The sequence below is a fragment of the Oryzias latipes genome, chromosome 12 (assembly GCF_002234675.1).
Source record: "Oryzias latipes chromosome 12, ASM223467v1".
NCBI classification, from domain to species: Eukaryota; Metazoa; Chordata; class Actinopteri; order Beloniformes; family Adrianichthyidae; genus Oryzias; species Oryzias latipes.
The window spans coordinates 20713452-20730886 of NC_019870.2; the positions used below are offsets into that span (position 1 = coordinate 20713452).

At 39.9% G+C, this 17435-nt stretch overlaps 1 protein-coding gene across 2 annotated transcripts in view; it reads right to left on the reverse strand.

The window, feature by feature from the left end:
* Positions 1-529: 529 nt before the first annotated feature.
* Positions 530-17435, reverse strand: part of lpar1 (lysophosphatidic acid receptor 1) — a 133662-nt gene continuing 116756 nt past the window's right edge. Inside the window, exon 4 of one of the 2 annotated variants that reach the window (XM_023960357.1) lies at positions 530-2002. In XM_023960357.1, coding sequence (XP_023816125.1) covers positions 1683-2002 — 320 coding nt within the window. In that variant the 3' untranslated portion in view covers positions 530-1682. 2 annotated transcript variants of the gene reach the window in all.

Below are 17435 nucleotides of genomic sequence, written 5' to 3' on the forward strand. Positions count from 1 at the left end.
CACATCCCAAAGAAAGAATAAAAGTGCTTAATCCCCCGAATGAGTTTATATTTTGAGCATTTGCATACGTACAGAGAATATGACTGAAGAAGGCATGATTTCAACCTGCTGAATTTCTGCTATCAGAAAATGTCAAGTAGTTGGTAGAGGTCAGGAAGTGCTGTCATAGAGTAGGCCTAAATTTATAGCACTACAAAACAAAGTTGTATCCGTTCTGACTCACTTCTTATGAAGTAACTTATTTATATTTAACAAGGAACATTATAAGAGGAACTGCAATGCGTTTTTCTACTATTTAATTAAGTAGTGAACTAAAAAAGTATTTATTGTTGAGATAGGATAAACATCATCATTTTTAATTATATTTTATTTATGTGATGCAAATAGATTCAGGTATGTATATACTTTGTATAGAAATAGCTTAGTATTATAGGATGAATTTAGCTAGCATAAAACACGCATAAAAGGAAACTGATTTCCGGTTAAATTCCTGGCAAGAAATAGAGTTTGACTTACAGAGCTTAATGTACCTTTCTTCCCTGAATTTTCCGGGGTTTTTATTTTTTATTTTTTTTGGGGGGGGGGGGATGAAAAAGCATGCTTTGAACTGCTTGCATGACCATGCATGGTTCCAGGTCTCTTTATAATCCTGGAACAGTGAGGTGGATTCTTACCAATTAACAGTCAACATTCTCTTACGTTCTCCCTTTTTTTCTTTGTTTCAGAGACAGCAACATTCTCTGATGCTTTCAGCTGAGCCACTCACTAAGTAGCTTAGACCTCTGTCTCACATCCAGATTTGACTCCTTTCTGCTACGTTTCCTGGAACATCTTGGTAGAACTCTTAAGCTACAGACACACTGTGCATGTGACACGTGTTCTTAAAAAAAGCAAATTCAGCCCATGGTGTTTGCACTGGACAAGCGGACCTCTTCCCTTTTCTTTTTCTTCTGTTTACTTGCGCATGTTGCCACAGCTGGAAGTGGCTTGGTGCAAAGTGTCAAAGCAGTGCAAACCTCATGATTCTTGCTCCAGGCTTTTTTCTTTCACAGCCCTATTCCAATATATGAAAGACTCGGTGTCATATAATTCCAGCCAGGCACAAACCACAATTAATAACTTTTCCTTCAAGATAAATTTTCAAACAGGTGGCACTTTTATGAATTAAAAGGGATGCCATCCATTGGTCAAAGTTGAACCTGGTTAAACTTCCAACATGCATTCAATGGCTATGCGTTTCGTACATAGAGCCCAAAAACATTCGCAAAAACTTGCAGAGCTTTGTTTACATATGAGATCTTTTAACCCGGAAGTCCGAAACCCATGTTCATGCGCATTTACATAGATTTTTCATTGGTGGCGGGAAACAAGGGACACAATATCAGCAAACGTTATCTGAACAGTAAAAACGGACTGGCAATACTGTGATTCCACAGATCACTGTTAAATACTTCATATTATTGTTGGCTGTAAGAACATACTAAAAACAAATAAAAATGAACAATTAACAGAAAATTCTAACAGCCCAGTCCTTGAATATCATCCCTTAGTCTTAGTATCAAGATTTTTCATTGAAACTAATTTTATCCTCATCTTCAGTTGCTTTTTTCAGTTCTACAGTCTGTAGTTCATGTCTCTAGCTTGGTCTCAATTCAGATTTAGGGAGAACGTATTTTTTTAATTCACACTACAGAGTGGTCGTGTTGATGTTGATGGTGGTTCACACCTCCGCCTAGCACCGTATGGTTGATGGAAGAGGCAGACCGATCAGACCCCTCTGCTGCTGTCCCGTTGACATTCTCCTGCCGTTGGCAGCACAGGATCTGCCTGAAGGTGGCGCTCATCTCTTTGTCACGGTAAGAATAGATGATGGGATTCATGGCTGAGTTGAACTCAGCAAGAAGCAGGAAAAACTTTTCGTAGGTGAGGACATTGCAGCTGGAACAGAAGACATCAAGGAGCAGAATGACCAAACCAGGGGTCCAGCAAATGATGAATGCACCTGCAGAGACAAAAACACATTAAAAATTATTATTAAAAACATGTTGTACATTTCATACAACGAGACATACAGGAGACATTTCATGTAGATTTTTTGTGCTAGGTCATTTTTGCCCTTTTTTGTTTTCTATCGCCTGTGGATATTGGTACATTTAACACCAACTAACTTTCCAAGGTAACAAACTGAAAAGACTAATTTAAACTCACTCATATGATATATATTTCATCAAGATTTGATATTTACATAAAAATACACCAATCTTAAGCATGACAGCTTCAGACTGTTATGTAAAGATTTTAGTTTTGTTTCAAAGGTAGAAATAGGATTTCTTTTAGAATATTATTATTGATTACATCATGTTCATGTTAAATGTTTATATAGTACATTTAAAATTTTATAAAATAAAAAAATTACAGTCAAACAAAAACCGGTGGTCTTTTATCCAATTTGGGTAAAAATACAGCATGACCTAAGGTTGTTCAGTTGAAAAAAAAAAGAAATTAGAGCATTGTCCCTAAATGACCAATGGCCAACACAAGACAAATTCCTGTCTCTTTCAAATCGACCCAAATAATCAAAAATCCAACCCAACAAAGCTTTAAATTTTACTTTTCTCCACTCAGAACTGAGTTTGGTGGTGTAAACCCCAGCCAATGTACCTATTTGGCTTCGCTTGTTGTTTTCTAGGACATAGTTTCTGAAGACAATTCAGCCTTTAAAGCTTGTCCTCCCTTCATCTGTAACTGGGCTAGCCTCAAGCTCTTTACACCCCCAATCTAATAGTGCAACAAAAATGGCGAACACATCAGGATAGAGTGGAGCAAGGAGCTTGTGGCCTGCTCAGCGTATTTTCTACACCATAAATACAATCTTTTTTAAACGTTTGCCCCTGATTCACAACGATTTGAATTTAGAAATACTCAGAAATGCAAATTTAGCTGAATTTTTTTTATGTATGCCGTCCATCATTAGAAATATCCCACTGAACAAAAACACGAAAAAACACAATATTCATTGTAGTGGCTCTTTAACTTCCTTCGAATGTTCTAACTCCAGGTCATCACCTCCAGCGTGCTTTATTAGGATTTTTCAGCATATGTAAGCATATATATTTCATTTCACCTTCTTTCCTGAACATAAGTGACTGAAACTTTGCATTGTTGATACTCTTTTACTTCTGCAAAAACTGCATCTACTTTTGCTTCAACATCTATGGTTCTTTGTCTAAGTGGACCAGAGTTCGTTTCCCCTGATAATCCGGAACGAACATACAGTCTGAATACACCCAGGTGGACTCTGGTCCAGGACTGGGAACCGCTCTCCGACCAATCTTTTGAGGTGGTCTCGTTACGTTTCCAATCGGAACACCCCCCCCCCCGCAGCGCAACATACGGTCATTGTAGCAGCAAGGTGACAAGATGGTAGGGACTCCTTGACGCAAACTTCATTAATTTACACGGAAATGGGTGTTCTTAGTATATAGTGGGATGAAAGGATTTTTTTCGGGGGGCGCTCACGTGTCCCCTACGAGATCACTACTGATGTGTGTGTGCTGCCTTGCCTTGTGTGTGTGCGCGCGCGGCACGTACTGTCATCCCCGACCCCCGTGCACACAAATAGCCAGACAAACTTCTTTTGTTCAGCGAAATTAACATCATCATTAATTAAAGGATATAGAGGATATGAACAGGTGAACAGATAGAGAGGCGAGGGAGGGGCTTTGGCTTCAAACTGTCAGATGGAAACACGGGCGTCAGATTTAGACACAGCTTTCACTGCGTGAGTTGAAGAAGAGACTTTCTCTGGGATGATTTTATGAACTCAAACATGGAAACATGATTGCCATTACAACATTTCATTTTCAAAAGGTTCTCTGGTAAAGGTGTACCAAAATTCAATTAGAAATATCTAATTTGATTATTAAAATCTATTATCAGAATTGCCTTTTCATTTTCACAATGTAACTGCATAAAATGACTCAAAAATAAAATAAAATTGAAAATGAAATTTCAAATACCATTTCCTTTAACATTTTCATTTAGTGACAGAATAAGCGGTGTTGAAAAAGAAAAAGAAAAAGCATTTTGGCAGATTACTTTTTCTTTTTAATTTTGAGTCAACAAATGCAGCTTCATTTTGAAAATGAAAAAGCATTTCTGGTATTGACTTATTTTTAATTATGCTACAGAAAAACTTTCATAGTGTAAGGTCCCGCTGCCATTTGCCATGTGTCAGTGTTAATGCTCTGAGTTATTACACTTGATGTTACTGTAATAACTCTGAAAGAGTCAGATCAGTTAGACTACGAATATATGAAACTGTAAAATTAGCTAATTACAGTCATGTAGTCAAAACTCTCAGTGCTCAAGGTTTACATTTCTGACTGATCATGAGTGGAGATTTATCCTCAGAAACTTTAAGTCTCTAAAAAAATGCACAAGAATCAAAGAAGTTGCACACCAACAAAGTTCCTCAAAAATAGTTCCATGACTTCCTTGTACTAATTTCTTCAAGCTCTTGATGTTTATCATCTTCTGTATCCTGGACCGAGCATCTTCAAGTTGCATAGAGCAAAGTCCTTTGAACAGTTTTAGACAAGTCAGATGAAGAGTACATTACAGATTAAAGCCGGAAAACTGGAGTTTAATTCACACCCCTTTTTCTCCTTCACTAAGCAAAGTTTGTGGATAGGAATGAACTGAACAGTCATGGAAAACCGGTCTACACTAAAAAAATGATTCAAGCCGCTCTTTCATGTATGAGGCCAGAACAGTCTCATAATTCAGAATTGCACACACTCCAAGTCACAAATGCACACACTTCGATTCACAAATGTCATTTTATGCAAACGTGCTAAATAAATTTGGAAATGCACAAGTGGTGTTTCACAAATGCACACCCTGTGTTTCACAAACACACACATTGTGTTTCACACATGCACACTGAATGTTTTACAAATGCACAATAATTTTCTCACAAATGTGCACACTGTTTCACAAAAACATTTCAGAAATTCACAATAAATGTATCAGAAATGCACAGTAGGTGCTTCAAAAACATGATTTTTAGGTACACATGTGATATGAACTCACAGATCATACGAATTGCAGAATGTGCATTCAAAATCCCGCTCTCGTTTGTGAATCTCCCCACATTTGTGAGAGATTTTTCTACGGTGAATATTGAGTGGGTAGTGAATCTGTCAATCAAACTCATCAGCAAAGCAGGCGGGTTCGCTTTTAGCCAATCAAATGGCCCCTTACACTTTCTCCTCACTTTCAAACTGACGAGGGAGGGAGCTGTTAATCACAGCAGTTGAAAGTACGCGGGCGGCAAACATGGCGGAGAGGTCATCCGAACAGGATCAGTCTCAGCCCGTAAGTAATGCATTTATTTGATCATCCCCTCGTTGTACATCCTGTAATGTTATTGAATACTAAGTTGAAGAGTTCTCCTTAGCCAAGTGACATGTGTGAATGCTTTATGAACACTTCAGCCGAGTCATTTGCAGAGTACCCCCACCGCAAATTAGCTTAGCTTTGCTTAGCTTAGCCTGTGCTGTCATATTTTTTCATGGTTAAAGCGGGAGAGGACTTATGATGGTTTTGTCAAGTTTTATACTTGGCATACCAGCTCTTCACACAACACGAGTAACTACAACCAACCAGGGGCCTCGAAACTAGCCGGCTTTCGACTCAAGTTGTATCTGCCTGTGAGTGTGAGTGACGTTCAAGCCGGTGTCAGTTCAAGCTAGCGTCTATAGCCAGTCTGTAGGTTCTTAACGTGATTCAGATGGAACTAAGGGGAAAAACATGCCGGATTTACAGCAGCAAAGAAAGTTTAATAAAAAGTATTGATTTGGAGACGGCGATGTTGTTAAACACTGATGCTATGCTATGCTAACTAGCTAGTTAGCTGTTCCGTGTGCTGCCTTTATGTAAACGCGATCCGGGTTAAAGTTAGACACAGTATTTTCACAACCCAGACTTCAAGACGGGGTGGATATGTGCAACAAAGTTAATTCATATGACATTCATGAAAACGGCATTTTTTAAATACAACAGACGTGAATCCACTGTTGAATGAAAGAAGCCATTAGAAGTTTCTAACTCTAGAACCCGTAATTGTGCTGACAAGCCCTGTGAGATTGTGTCAGAGTGACAGCCACTAAAATCCCCGTATCTTTACTTCCAATGACGTAATGACAAGAATCCCAAACATTATATTGTTTTTAGGCTGTTTTGTAGTCGATAAGTAGTCACAGAAAGGGTGGATGGGAGAAATCACCTGTCAACAGTGATTAGAGTAGAAGTTACTGCAAGTATTACACACAGGCTTCCTGTGATCAGTGTCTTGTCTCTGATTTTTTTTTTAAAGCTGTTCTTTACTACAAGCTCAAGTTGTAATAGCAAGAGTGTTTTAAAAAAATTCCCCTTTCAAATATTTGAAAGTTATGTAATTTAATCTCAGCCAGCTAAATTATCGAATCCATGTTTGTCGTGTTTTTATTTATTCTCTAGGAATTACTGTATTGTGACATCCTTCAAAGGCTGCATCATCGACCGTCAAGCACCTTGGAGAGGCAACCTGTTGATGTGGAAGGCCTGGACATTCAGCAACAGACTGCTGTCCCAGCGCTGCTCCACAAAAAGACTGAAGCAATCTTTGGTTCCTCGTGCCATCAGGCAATACAACTCTCTGGCAGGGCCTTTTACAAGTAATTTATTTTAATTAATTTTACCCACTGATTTTTCAATTATTTACTTTTTTTTATCAATCTTTTTAATTTGTGATACAGTGATCCCTCGCTATAACGCGGTTTACTTTTCACGGTTTCGCTACTTCACGGATTTGCATCGTGCCTTGTGTTCTGCATTCTGATTGGCTAAAAAGTCACTCCGCTTCTTCTGTACCTGTGCGTCAATAACGTTGCAGTTTAATATGTACACGTACGTAAAACAGCTTGCCAAATTTACAAAACGTACGTGCAATTCATCTAGCAATTTGGAGTTTCTCTAAAACCCATAGAAAAGAGCAACAACTGCCTATCACTATGTTCTTCTCCCGAACAAACACAGCTGCACCGCAGGCTTCAAAAGAAGAAAACACTGCAGAGCGCAGTCAGAATGCAGCAGCTCAGTCTGTAGAGCAGTGAAATACACCTGAGTCACTATTTGTCCCACTGTACTTTGTATTTTTTTCATAATCATTTTAAATTTTCTCCCGTTTAATCGGGTCGCGGTGGGCGGGGCTAATCTCCGCAATTTGAAGCCTTCTGTTCACATCGATGATTCAAATTAATATTTGACAGTACAGTACAGAAGTTATTTGTTGAAAAAAACGTTTCTAAAGTACTTTTATTTGTGAAACAAATGCTTGAGCCTGTAAATTGGTTTGTTCTTTCTTTTTAATGTATAATAGAGTATTTAATTGTATAATAATTGTAAAAAAAATTAAGGTTTCTACTTCACGGATTTTGCCCATCACGGGTTCTTTTTGGAACGTAACCCCCGCGAAAAACAAGGGTTTACTGTATTTCTATTTGTAATGCGTGTGTGTTTTGTGTTTTTTTAAGATGGCCATTTTTAAAAATTTCTTCAGGGATAATTAAATACCCTTCTATTCTATTCTATTTCATATTTTATCATTTATCGTATTAATGTTTTACCTGACAATTGGGAATTTAGCATAACTTTTTTTAGACTCCTCTCTGAAAACAAAGGCAACTCTAAAACTCTTTCCCCTCATGAATAACATTTTACACCCCCTTGACAGTCTCTCTCGCCTCAATTTTTTTCCCAGTGACACATGTAACCCACTCCTGCCATTTATTTAACCTAGAAATTCTACTTATTGGCAACGTACATAAGAACATTACATTTTAAATTGATGCGTACCGTATTGGCGATGCATTTGTAATTATGTGTTTGAGACATGATTTTCATGTTATTGTCAGGGTGAGAGGAGATCACGGAAGACAACATGTGGGCATAGCCGAGTTAATGCTCACAGTGCGTAGAACTGACACAAACAGCTTCATTGCGGGAAAAGTGTACACACAATCAACTGTGATTTGAACCTAGTTTTAGAAGCTTTAATATATACATAAAAGTGAATGATGTATTAAAAATAAATCTGACAATATAATATTTCTTTTTGCTTTTTTTCAAATAAAGGATTGAGCCCCTCTGGTGTGATGTCTTCATGACTGTCACGTATTCTGCTGCCACTATATTTTCCTACCACGCATTCAGGCCAGTTTCGATGTCTTTAGTGACGCGTGGGACAGCCATCCAATCAGGATGGAGCAAAGCATGACACCAAATCAGCTGTGGCAGTTGGGCTTGACCCAGAACCCTGTTTCTGATCCCCGGGTAAGTGCTTTATGTAATCTCACTGTACTGGAAAACTGATTTGTGTGCAGTTCGACTAAAGTGGAAAGTATCAAGAACAGTATAATGAAATCACAATGACTACAATGAATTTTCATCGAAAATGAATGAAAAGTATTATTGTTGCGTGGTGCAAACAATTTCCCTAAATTGTTTGGTTTTTTAAATCAAGTAGGAAGAATAGAACATCTGCAAGTTCAAAATGTGTCACAATGCATGGCATTATGAGCTATCAGATGTACTAATCTCACTACTTTGTTAAGGATCACTTATTTGCAAATTAAAAACAGTTATGGAGATATGAGGTCTGCCTGCCAGCAACAATATAAGTAATTAATAAGTAATTAGTCGGTCACTGTGCCTACATAATCCAAAACATTAAAAAAAAAAAACTGCACTGTTCATAAACAGTATCTTTTTTTTTTTGTCAGGGTATGCTGGTTCCAGAAATTGAATGGGAGGAGAGTGGATCCATGACTGAACCTCATCCTAGGATCAATTTCCTGGAATGGGACAGTCCTCTTTTCGGTCCACAAATGTTGGAACTGCAAGACGACATCAATCCATTGTGGAATTCAGACCGTTTTGGAGTGGACCTATATCTTTACTGTCCCATTTGTTTAGAAGTTAATTTAGGCGACATAATTACATACAGAAGAAGAGAGACTGAGGGGAGCAAGACAAAGTTCAAATCAATACTGCTGTATTGTTCAAGGGACTTCATTGTATGTAAGGATGTTGTGAAAATTAATTCCAGTTTAAATAAAATTCAAATCAGTAGAGATCCCCCGCATCTGCTTAAATTTTGATGTTTTAATCTGTCCCTGTTTTCACTGAATTTTACTCGGCAATAAAGGGTGAATGTTTGCACTTTGTTGTTCTATGACCATCTTTTGTTGTTTAGTATTTAACCAGTTATAAAACCCATAGAGATGATGATCTTTTTTGCAAGGGTGACCTGGCCAAGAGGTTAGCAGAAATATGGTTACAATATAAAATCAATGACATTTGAGTTATTAAAAAATTAAAATTAAGGTCCAGCAAAGTGACTTTGGGCTGAGCAGGGGAGGTGTATTGGGTATCTGTGATTGACAGTGAGATGAGCCTGAGGTAACGTCCCACTGCGTGGTAAGGAGCAAAGTGATGCCAGTTTCTCCACAGAACCTTCTGTGGAAGTTGGAAGATTTTTCTCCTCAACCTTCATATTATCAAGACCAAAGGGAACCGTGTCTGAGTGTTGAAATGACGCTAGCATCAAAGCTAAGAGAAGGATAACGTACAAAACAATCCTGAGTGAAACGTTAATTGTAAATCTCATGACCAGTAAAGAGTTCGATGGATTCAATGTCAAGTGCATTCAACCACTGTTGCCTTGCTTCCAGGTCCACTGAAAAGTTGCGCAAGCCAGTAATTTTTGACAACCGAAGGCAAATAAACCGACAAGCCATGCTAAAGCTAACACGACCGACTGGTACAGAATCAAATATGGGCGGGGATTTTGCCACCTGCACGAAAGCGTAGAGAAAGTGTAAGGGGCCATTCGATTGGCTAAAAGGGAACCCGCCTGCTTTGCCGATGAGTTTGATTGACAGATTCACAAGCCAATGGTGACATTAGTTGACCTGCTCCGTCAGAGGAGTCTCAACATTCACCGTAGAAAATCTCTCACAAATGTGGGGAGATTCACAAACGAGAGCGGGATTTTGAATGCACATTCTGCAATTTGTATGATCTGTGAGTTCATATCACATGTGTACCTAAAAATCATGTTTTTGAAGCACCTACTGTGCATTTCTGAAACATTTATTGTGAATTTCTAAAATGTTTTTGTGAAACAGTGTGCACATTTGTGAGAAAATTATTGTACATTTATAAAACATTCAGTGTGCATGTGTGAAACACAAAGTGTGTGTTTGTGAAACACAGAGTGTGCATTTGTGAAACACAACTTGAGCATTTCCAAATTTATTTAGCACGTTTGCATAAATGACATTTGTGAATCGAAGTGTGTGCATTTGTGACTTGGAGTGTGTGCAATTCTGAATTATGAGACTGTTCTGGCCTCATATTAATGTAACACAATTACATTTTGTTTGTTTTATTTAAATATATTTGTTGTAAAATAATGTATCTACATTTAATTGACCTAACACAAAATGTATTAATAGTCTCACCTATAAACTCCAGTAATCCAAAATAAATGAGTTCAAGTAAGGGGCATGCTGTGCGCATGTTGAATGCTGTTTTCTACGGTGGCCCAGAAGGGTCACAACACATTAACTTCACACACAACACATTACCTTTACACACAACACATTAACTTAACACACAACACATTAACTCACAACACAACACATTAACTCACAACACAACACATTAACTCAGAACACAACACAATAACTCACAACACAACAACTCACAACACAACAACTCACAACACAACACAATAACTCACAACACAACACATTAACTCACAACACAACACATTAACTCATGGCCCAGAAGGGTCCCAACACAACACATCAACTTACCTCACAACACTTTAACTCACAACGGAAGTAAAGCAGCAATGGAAGTGCTTTTATTCTGAAATTTCCACTAGGCTGAGCGGCTATCCACCTAACAGAAAGTAACATTACAGTGAGCTGTGGAGGGAGCATGATTTTTCTACAAGAGAAGATAGCAGCAGTGTTGCCAGATTGGGCGGTTTTGGTTTTAAATTTGCGGGTAAAAATGGCTTTGGCCGGGTTTGCATAATTTGGGCTGTTTTAGGGTCAGTTCGGCGGGTTTTTTCCCTCATGAATATATAATAGCGGACTACGTTAGGCCGTATGGCTGTTGAACTTCTGTGTACTGAAGCTCAGTGAACGCACCAGGCAGAGACGCTTAATGGGCTCTGTCATCTAACCTGTTGTTGGGGGGATGCAACTTCTTAGAAATTGTGTTCTTTAAAGCCTGACACTGCGGCTGCGTGTAGGAGGAGATACCAGCCTAAAGTTATGGTCTGATCGCTGCATGGATCGGTGTCTGTGTTTATCGATCCTTTAATTATTAGTCTGAACGATCTTTTATTTTGAAAAATCATCGGATCGGGTGCTAAATCAGTCCAGTAGGGGGAAAACTCAATGAAAGCTGTGTATTTTTCTTTCTCCTGATCTAATAAAAGGAGGACAGTATTCAATATTTCTTCAGCGGACCGGCCTTCTTTCATTCATTTTCTTAACCCGCTCTATCCCCGCTATATGCGGCTCTTTCTTCCGTGTGCAAGGCCGGAGCGCGCCGACTATCGTGTCAACCTATGATGACAGTATTTTGCGCTCTCTGTGTAGGATACACTGGAGGAGCGCGGGGGGAAATAACTCTCAGCTGCAGACGATGTGAACAGGTGAACAGGTAGAGAGGAAAAGCAGGTAGAGATGCGGGGGAGGGGCTTGGCTTCAAACTGTCAGAGAGATGCAAACACGGCGTCAGATTTAGATGCAGCTTTCACTGCAGGAGTTAAAGCAGAAACTTTCCCTGGGATGATCTTATGATTTCAAACATGGAAACATGATTACCAAGTAGAACTCTCCAAAATACTAAACCCCATCTCTCCACATTCTTGGTGTCTAGTGTTGCGGAGTGGGTGTTTGTGTGTGTGTGTTGGGGACCGCATGCGCCTGTGTGAGAGGAGGGAGCGGAGGAAAGGAGAGGAGAGGAGCGGGCGTGCAGGACAGAGAGGGTGTGACAGCGGAGGGAGGAGTGTGCGTTCATGTTGTGTGTGTTTAGAGGAAGGAGAAACTTAATAAAGAGAAAGTTTCGGGCAACACTGCTGCTAGCTGCTCCTTTAGAAAAATCATGCTCCCTACACAGCTCACTGTGATGTTACTTTCTGTTAGGCAGTTAGCCGCTCAAATTTCAGAATAAAAGCACTTCCATTGCTGCTTTACTTCCGTTGTGAGTTAAAGTGTTGTGAGGTAAGTTAATGTGTTGTGTTGTGACCCTTCTGGGCCATGAGTTAATGTGTTGTGAGTTAATGTGTTGTGTTGTGAGTTATTGTCTTGTGTTGTGAGTTATTGTGTTGTGAGTTAATGTGTTGTGTTGTGAGTTAATGTGTTGTGTGTAAAGTTAATGTGTTGTGTGTTAAGTTAATGTGTTGTGTGTAAAGTTAATGTGTTGTGTGTAAAGCTAATGTGTTGTGTGTAAAGTTAATGTGTTGTGTTGTGACCCTTCTGGGCCACCGTAGTTTTCCTGTTTCTCTTTATTTATTCTTTTTATAGAATCTTCTGCCGTTTTACGGCTACAATTTTTCACCTATTTTAACCAATCAACTATTAAAATGTTCAGCCCCTCCGTCTAATGCCTGCTATGACTTTTGGTCCTTCAAATCCTTAGACTTTTCGAAGAGAAAAAACCTTCGTTCGTGATTTTCCACGCAAAATACGTACTGTGGCTTGGAATCGTTTCAACTCGGCTTCTACCAATAAGACAATACACAATGAACCTCATTTATAGAAAAAATGATTCTATGTAATTATGCTGGCGGTTGTATGTTGCCACAGAGGTTTTAGCTCAGTGGATCTGCCAGTGGGATTAGCATACAGAGGTTCTAAATTCAAGATTGGCTGATCGTTTTGATATATATTCTCAGATGACTTTTTTTTTTTTTTGCCTTGCCATTCTTGATAAAATTGAGTTCGACTAACTCAATTATATTTCATTACATGGAAGAATTTTCTTTGAGGTGGGGCTACTCATATTTATTGGATGGAAATCGAGACCACAATTAAATTGAGTTCATCCAATGAGTTATTTTTTTGAGTGTACCACAGTGTGCCTTAAACCAGAAGACCTGAAACAACGTCTGTGTAGATGTTGGACTACGGACTTGGGATGGGAAGAGGATGAAGGGGTCCAGCAGGATGCAGTGTGGAGCTTTGAACCTTAAACCAATTGATACAAACTCCATTCTTCATACCTTTATCATGGAATTCTTAAAACTTATGGTTAAAACAAGCGTTTTATAACAAGATGTCATTAAACAGCCTGGAGACTCAACAACCAACAGTTTATATTCCCAATGCAAAAACTCTGAAAAGATAACTTTTATTTTGACACCTGATAGTGACTTCCTGGAGACAAAAAAACAAAAAAAGAACAAACATGTCTTTTTCCCAAATCTGGAGCTTCAAGTCGTTGATGTCAAGTCTTAAATATCTGCTGGTAAGACTTGACTCTCCAAGTCTGGAGTCCAGGTCCCAGGTCTCTAAATGAAGACCAACCATATCAGTATGGTTCTCCCCCAACCTCCTTCAGAAATGAGACAGCACAGTGTGAAAAGCAACCCCCACCCCACCCCCCCGACTGAAATAGCATCTTTTCTACAGCCGTGTAGCAGCTGAACAGTAAAGATGTTTTGTGGAAACAGGAACTGTGGTGGTTTCTTGAGTATAACACTAATGCAGAACCTCAAGAAAATATACAGTAAAAAGAGAACTGTTACTGCAACACTTTTGGGTTTTAATAGTTGACACTATTTGTACAACTTTATCCCTAAAACATGTTAAATAAACCTCAGATTTTTACTCAGCGCATTCTAACTCAAAACATTAACACTGACACTTGTAATATGCGGGTGGGGCCTTACACTTGCTGTTGTTGTAAAATCTATGAAAGAGTCAGATCAGTTTGACTACGAAGATAAGACACAGGGGAGTTTGCTGTGGAAAGTGTACCACATCCATCTTTCTCTTTTGTTTTGACCCACCCTCGTAGTTCCTGGCCAATGAACGAAGAGATCTTTAGTCACATGGTTTTGTTACTAAGCTTTGGTCCATAACAGACTGCTTGACGCCAGTCCGAATACAGACCAAACACAAGGTTTGGGTCTCAATCCGGAACAAATAAAGCCGAATTGATCTGGAACAAAAGATTTTTCCAGTCTGAATACACCCTTAGAATACTGGAGTATCAGTGCTTTCAACTAATGAGGTATATTTGGAAATTGATTACTTGATTTGGGCTTTCTACTGACTAATTCTTGACTAATGATATGACTAATGAAAAACTTGGTATGAGATAAAATAATTCTGTTTAGCGGATCATCAATCTTTGAAGGGTCACATTAAAACTCCCAACCTAGCTCTCTGGATGAGTCATAAATTCTGTCCACGTTTAACCCTTGTGCTATCTTAGATGACCCCAACTTACATTGACTTGTTCTCCCTACCATGACAAAGGTGGATTAAGGTGGAAAGATTTCATGTAATCAATGGACACCAGTGAAGATCACAAATCATTGAAGAAAAAAGGTTCAGCACACTGTCTAGTGGGTCTAGATGACCCAACTCCCAATGTCAAAGTGCCTAGGATAGCACAAGGGTTACAGCAGTGAATTCTCCCATTTTTAAGTGCACACCATCAAACTCTCACCTTTTTATTAGAAGTCAGGAAGACATTTTCCTGTCTTATCTCTATATGTTTGCAACAGACAGTCACGTTGCACATTCAAAACAATAACATTAAGTTGATCACAAAATGTAGCCTCATCAAATGTAGCCCACAATACTGGTACTTCAGGAAAAATGTCAAACATATCAAACCAAACCTTTTAACGAAAGCACTTTTCTTAGCTTAGAGACAAACATTTATCACTCCAAGACCACAGCTGAATTCTTTAAGACCCATATTAAGTTATCAAAACAGAGTAAAATTGTCACTTTAAGACCACACATAAAACATTTCACCTCACACATCGTCAGTGCAAAGTCCATTATGTTGCCCAGTGTTTTCAAATTCTCTTTGTATTGTGGCAAAACTTGTTTGTAAGAGTCCAGATAAATATATTATTCACTGTTTGAAAGAAAATTCACTCATTTGCTGTCAAAAAACTTGTTTTCATAACAAGTTTGTCTTTTTGTCCATTGAGATAAAAACAGTGTTAAAGTGGTCACTATGTGTTATTATAATTTTTTTTTACTTGTCTTGTCCAACAGCTGAGCAGACAAACGAGAGCTGAAAGCCTCGTGTTGGACATTTTACTGTTACAACAGGGGTTATGAAACATTTGACACACTAGGTGTATATTTAAATAAACCCCTTATGTAATTTAGGCTAAACTTTATTCTTCTTACTCATATCTGTAACAGTCTTTTGTTGGACCTGACGGAAAAAAAAGAAGGGGAAGAAAAGAGAGGGATGTCTGGGGGGTAGGAGGGTGATTAAAGAGGAAGGGGGGTAGAACCGTGAAGCAGCATAAGGCAAAAAAATTGCTGGATGTTTCTAATCATTGCAGTCAGGTTTAAAAGTAATATAAATCCAAAAGGGGCCGAGGCCTGTCCACACACACACACACAAATGCCACAAACATTCCTGTTGGCTCCAAAAATGCCCACATACAAAACATGTCAACATAGACACAATACAACTGATGTTCACACATGCATCCTCATGCATTCGCCCCACCCATGTGAAATATTTAATTTAATCACTCAAAGTATTTGTGCAAAGGCGAGATAGCACCTGTGCTCGAGTGGATCTTTATGTTCTTCTAAAGTGAATGATGGAATGGAAAAAGAAGGAGGGAGAGTACTAAGCCATCTCCACACCAAGACCCCCACCGCGGCAGCAGTGGCAGCCAGGACCCCCTTGACCCGCAGATAGAGAACAACCGCCAACCGGGCATTCACATCCGCCACTGGGCAAGCAGGACCGCCACGGGGGCACCTAGAGCCAGAGAGTGGAGAAACACCGGGGGACAGAGGGTGCAAGCCCCAGCCCAACCAGTAGAGCAGCCTTCTCGCTGCGGCTGTAGGGTCCAACGCGTTGCCTCGACCCAGGAGAACACCCCCAGCCAAGCAACCCACGCAACCCAATTCTGGGCATCCCCCCACCCCGGGCACAGGCCAAGGCCCCCCAATGGAGACCCGCCCTACACTCCAGACAACCGCCCACCCAGTCCACGGTTGGTCAAGTTGAGAGCAAGGCAGGGGCCAGCCACCCCTGCCCAGAAGGAAGACGCCCCAGAGCGGTGGAGTGTACAAGAAGTGTTGTGCATGGCCCAACCAGGCTCACCCATAGATGGAATTTGGAGAAGGCCAGCGCTCGAGAGCAAGGACCAGAACCCACACCACAGGGACACGGACACCCCCAGGCTCAGATGTGATGTGAACCCCGGCCCCCGGTCTTGCCAGAGAGCACAGGGATCTCTCTCCCCACGTGGAAAGAGTGCCGCCAGGCCCAGGAAGCCAGCACCCAAGGAACACGGCCATCGTTGCCAAGGGCCTGGTACCCCCTACCAGGGATGGGGTAGGTAGACAGATGGTCCGAGGTCCCACCTTCCTTGTATGATGTATGTGCGTGTGTTTGTAAACGTGTGTGTGCGTGCGTGTATGTGTGTTAGAGAGTATAATTTCTGAGGGGTAAAGGGTGTGTGTACTAAGGGGGTGCAATTAAAATTGGCAGGTAGGGCACTGAGAGGAGATCTCCTGATTACTCACAGTGATGTCCAAACATCCTCCCCACCAATGGGCACTAAATATCTATTTTTTTAACTTGTTCTGTCCAACAACTGATCAAACAGATGAGCGCTAAAGGCCTTATGTGTTGGACAGGTTTTACTATTACAAAAAGGGGTTATAAATCTTCGGATAGTCAGGGTGTAAATTTGTATAATCCCCTTTCTGTTGTTTTATTTTTTTTTTCTTTGTATTTATTTATTGGTTTCATTTTGTGTTTTAAGTATATATACATGTTCTTTTTATCAAAGGGGAGGGAGAGGGGGAAAGTGTGTGTGTGTGTGTGTGGGGGGGGGGGGTGTAGAAGAAAAAGAAATAAAGAGGGAGGGGGTGAATGTGAGGGAAACCAAGTGCCAAGTTGCTAATTTGAATAGGTTGTGATTATAAGCTGTGAAACATTTTATGCTAGATCTGCAGAAAGGCGAATATTACATCTAAACTTTAAATTCTAACGCTACGATAAGTGGAAGACCCTGTATGTGTCCACTGATATTGTGGGTTAGGAGGAGGGATAAAGCAGACAGGGAGCAGTGTGCCAGTGTGCAT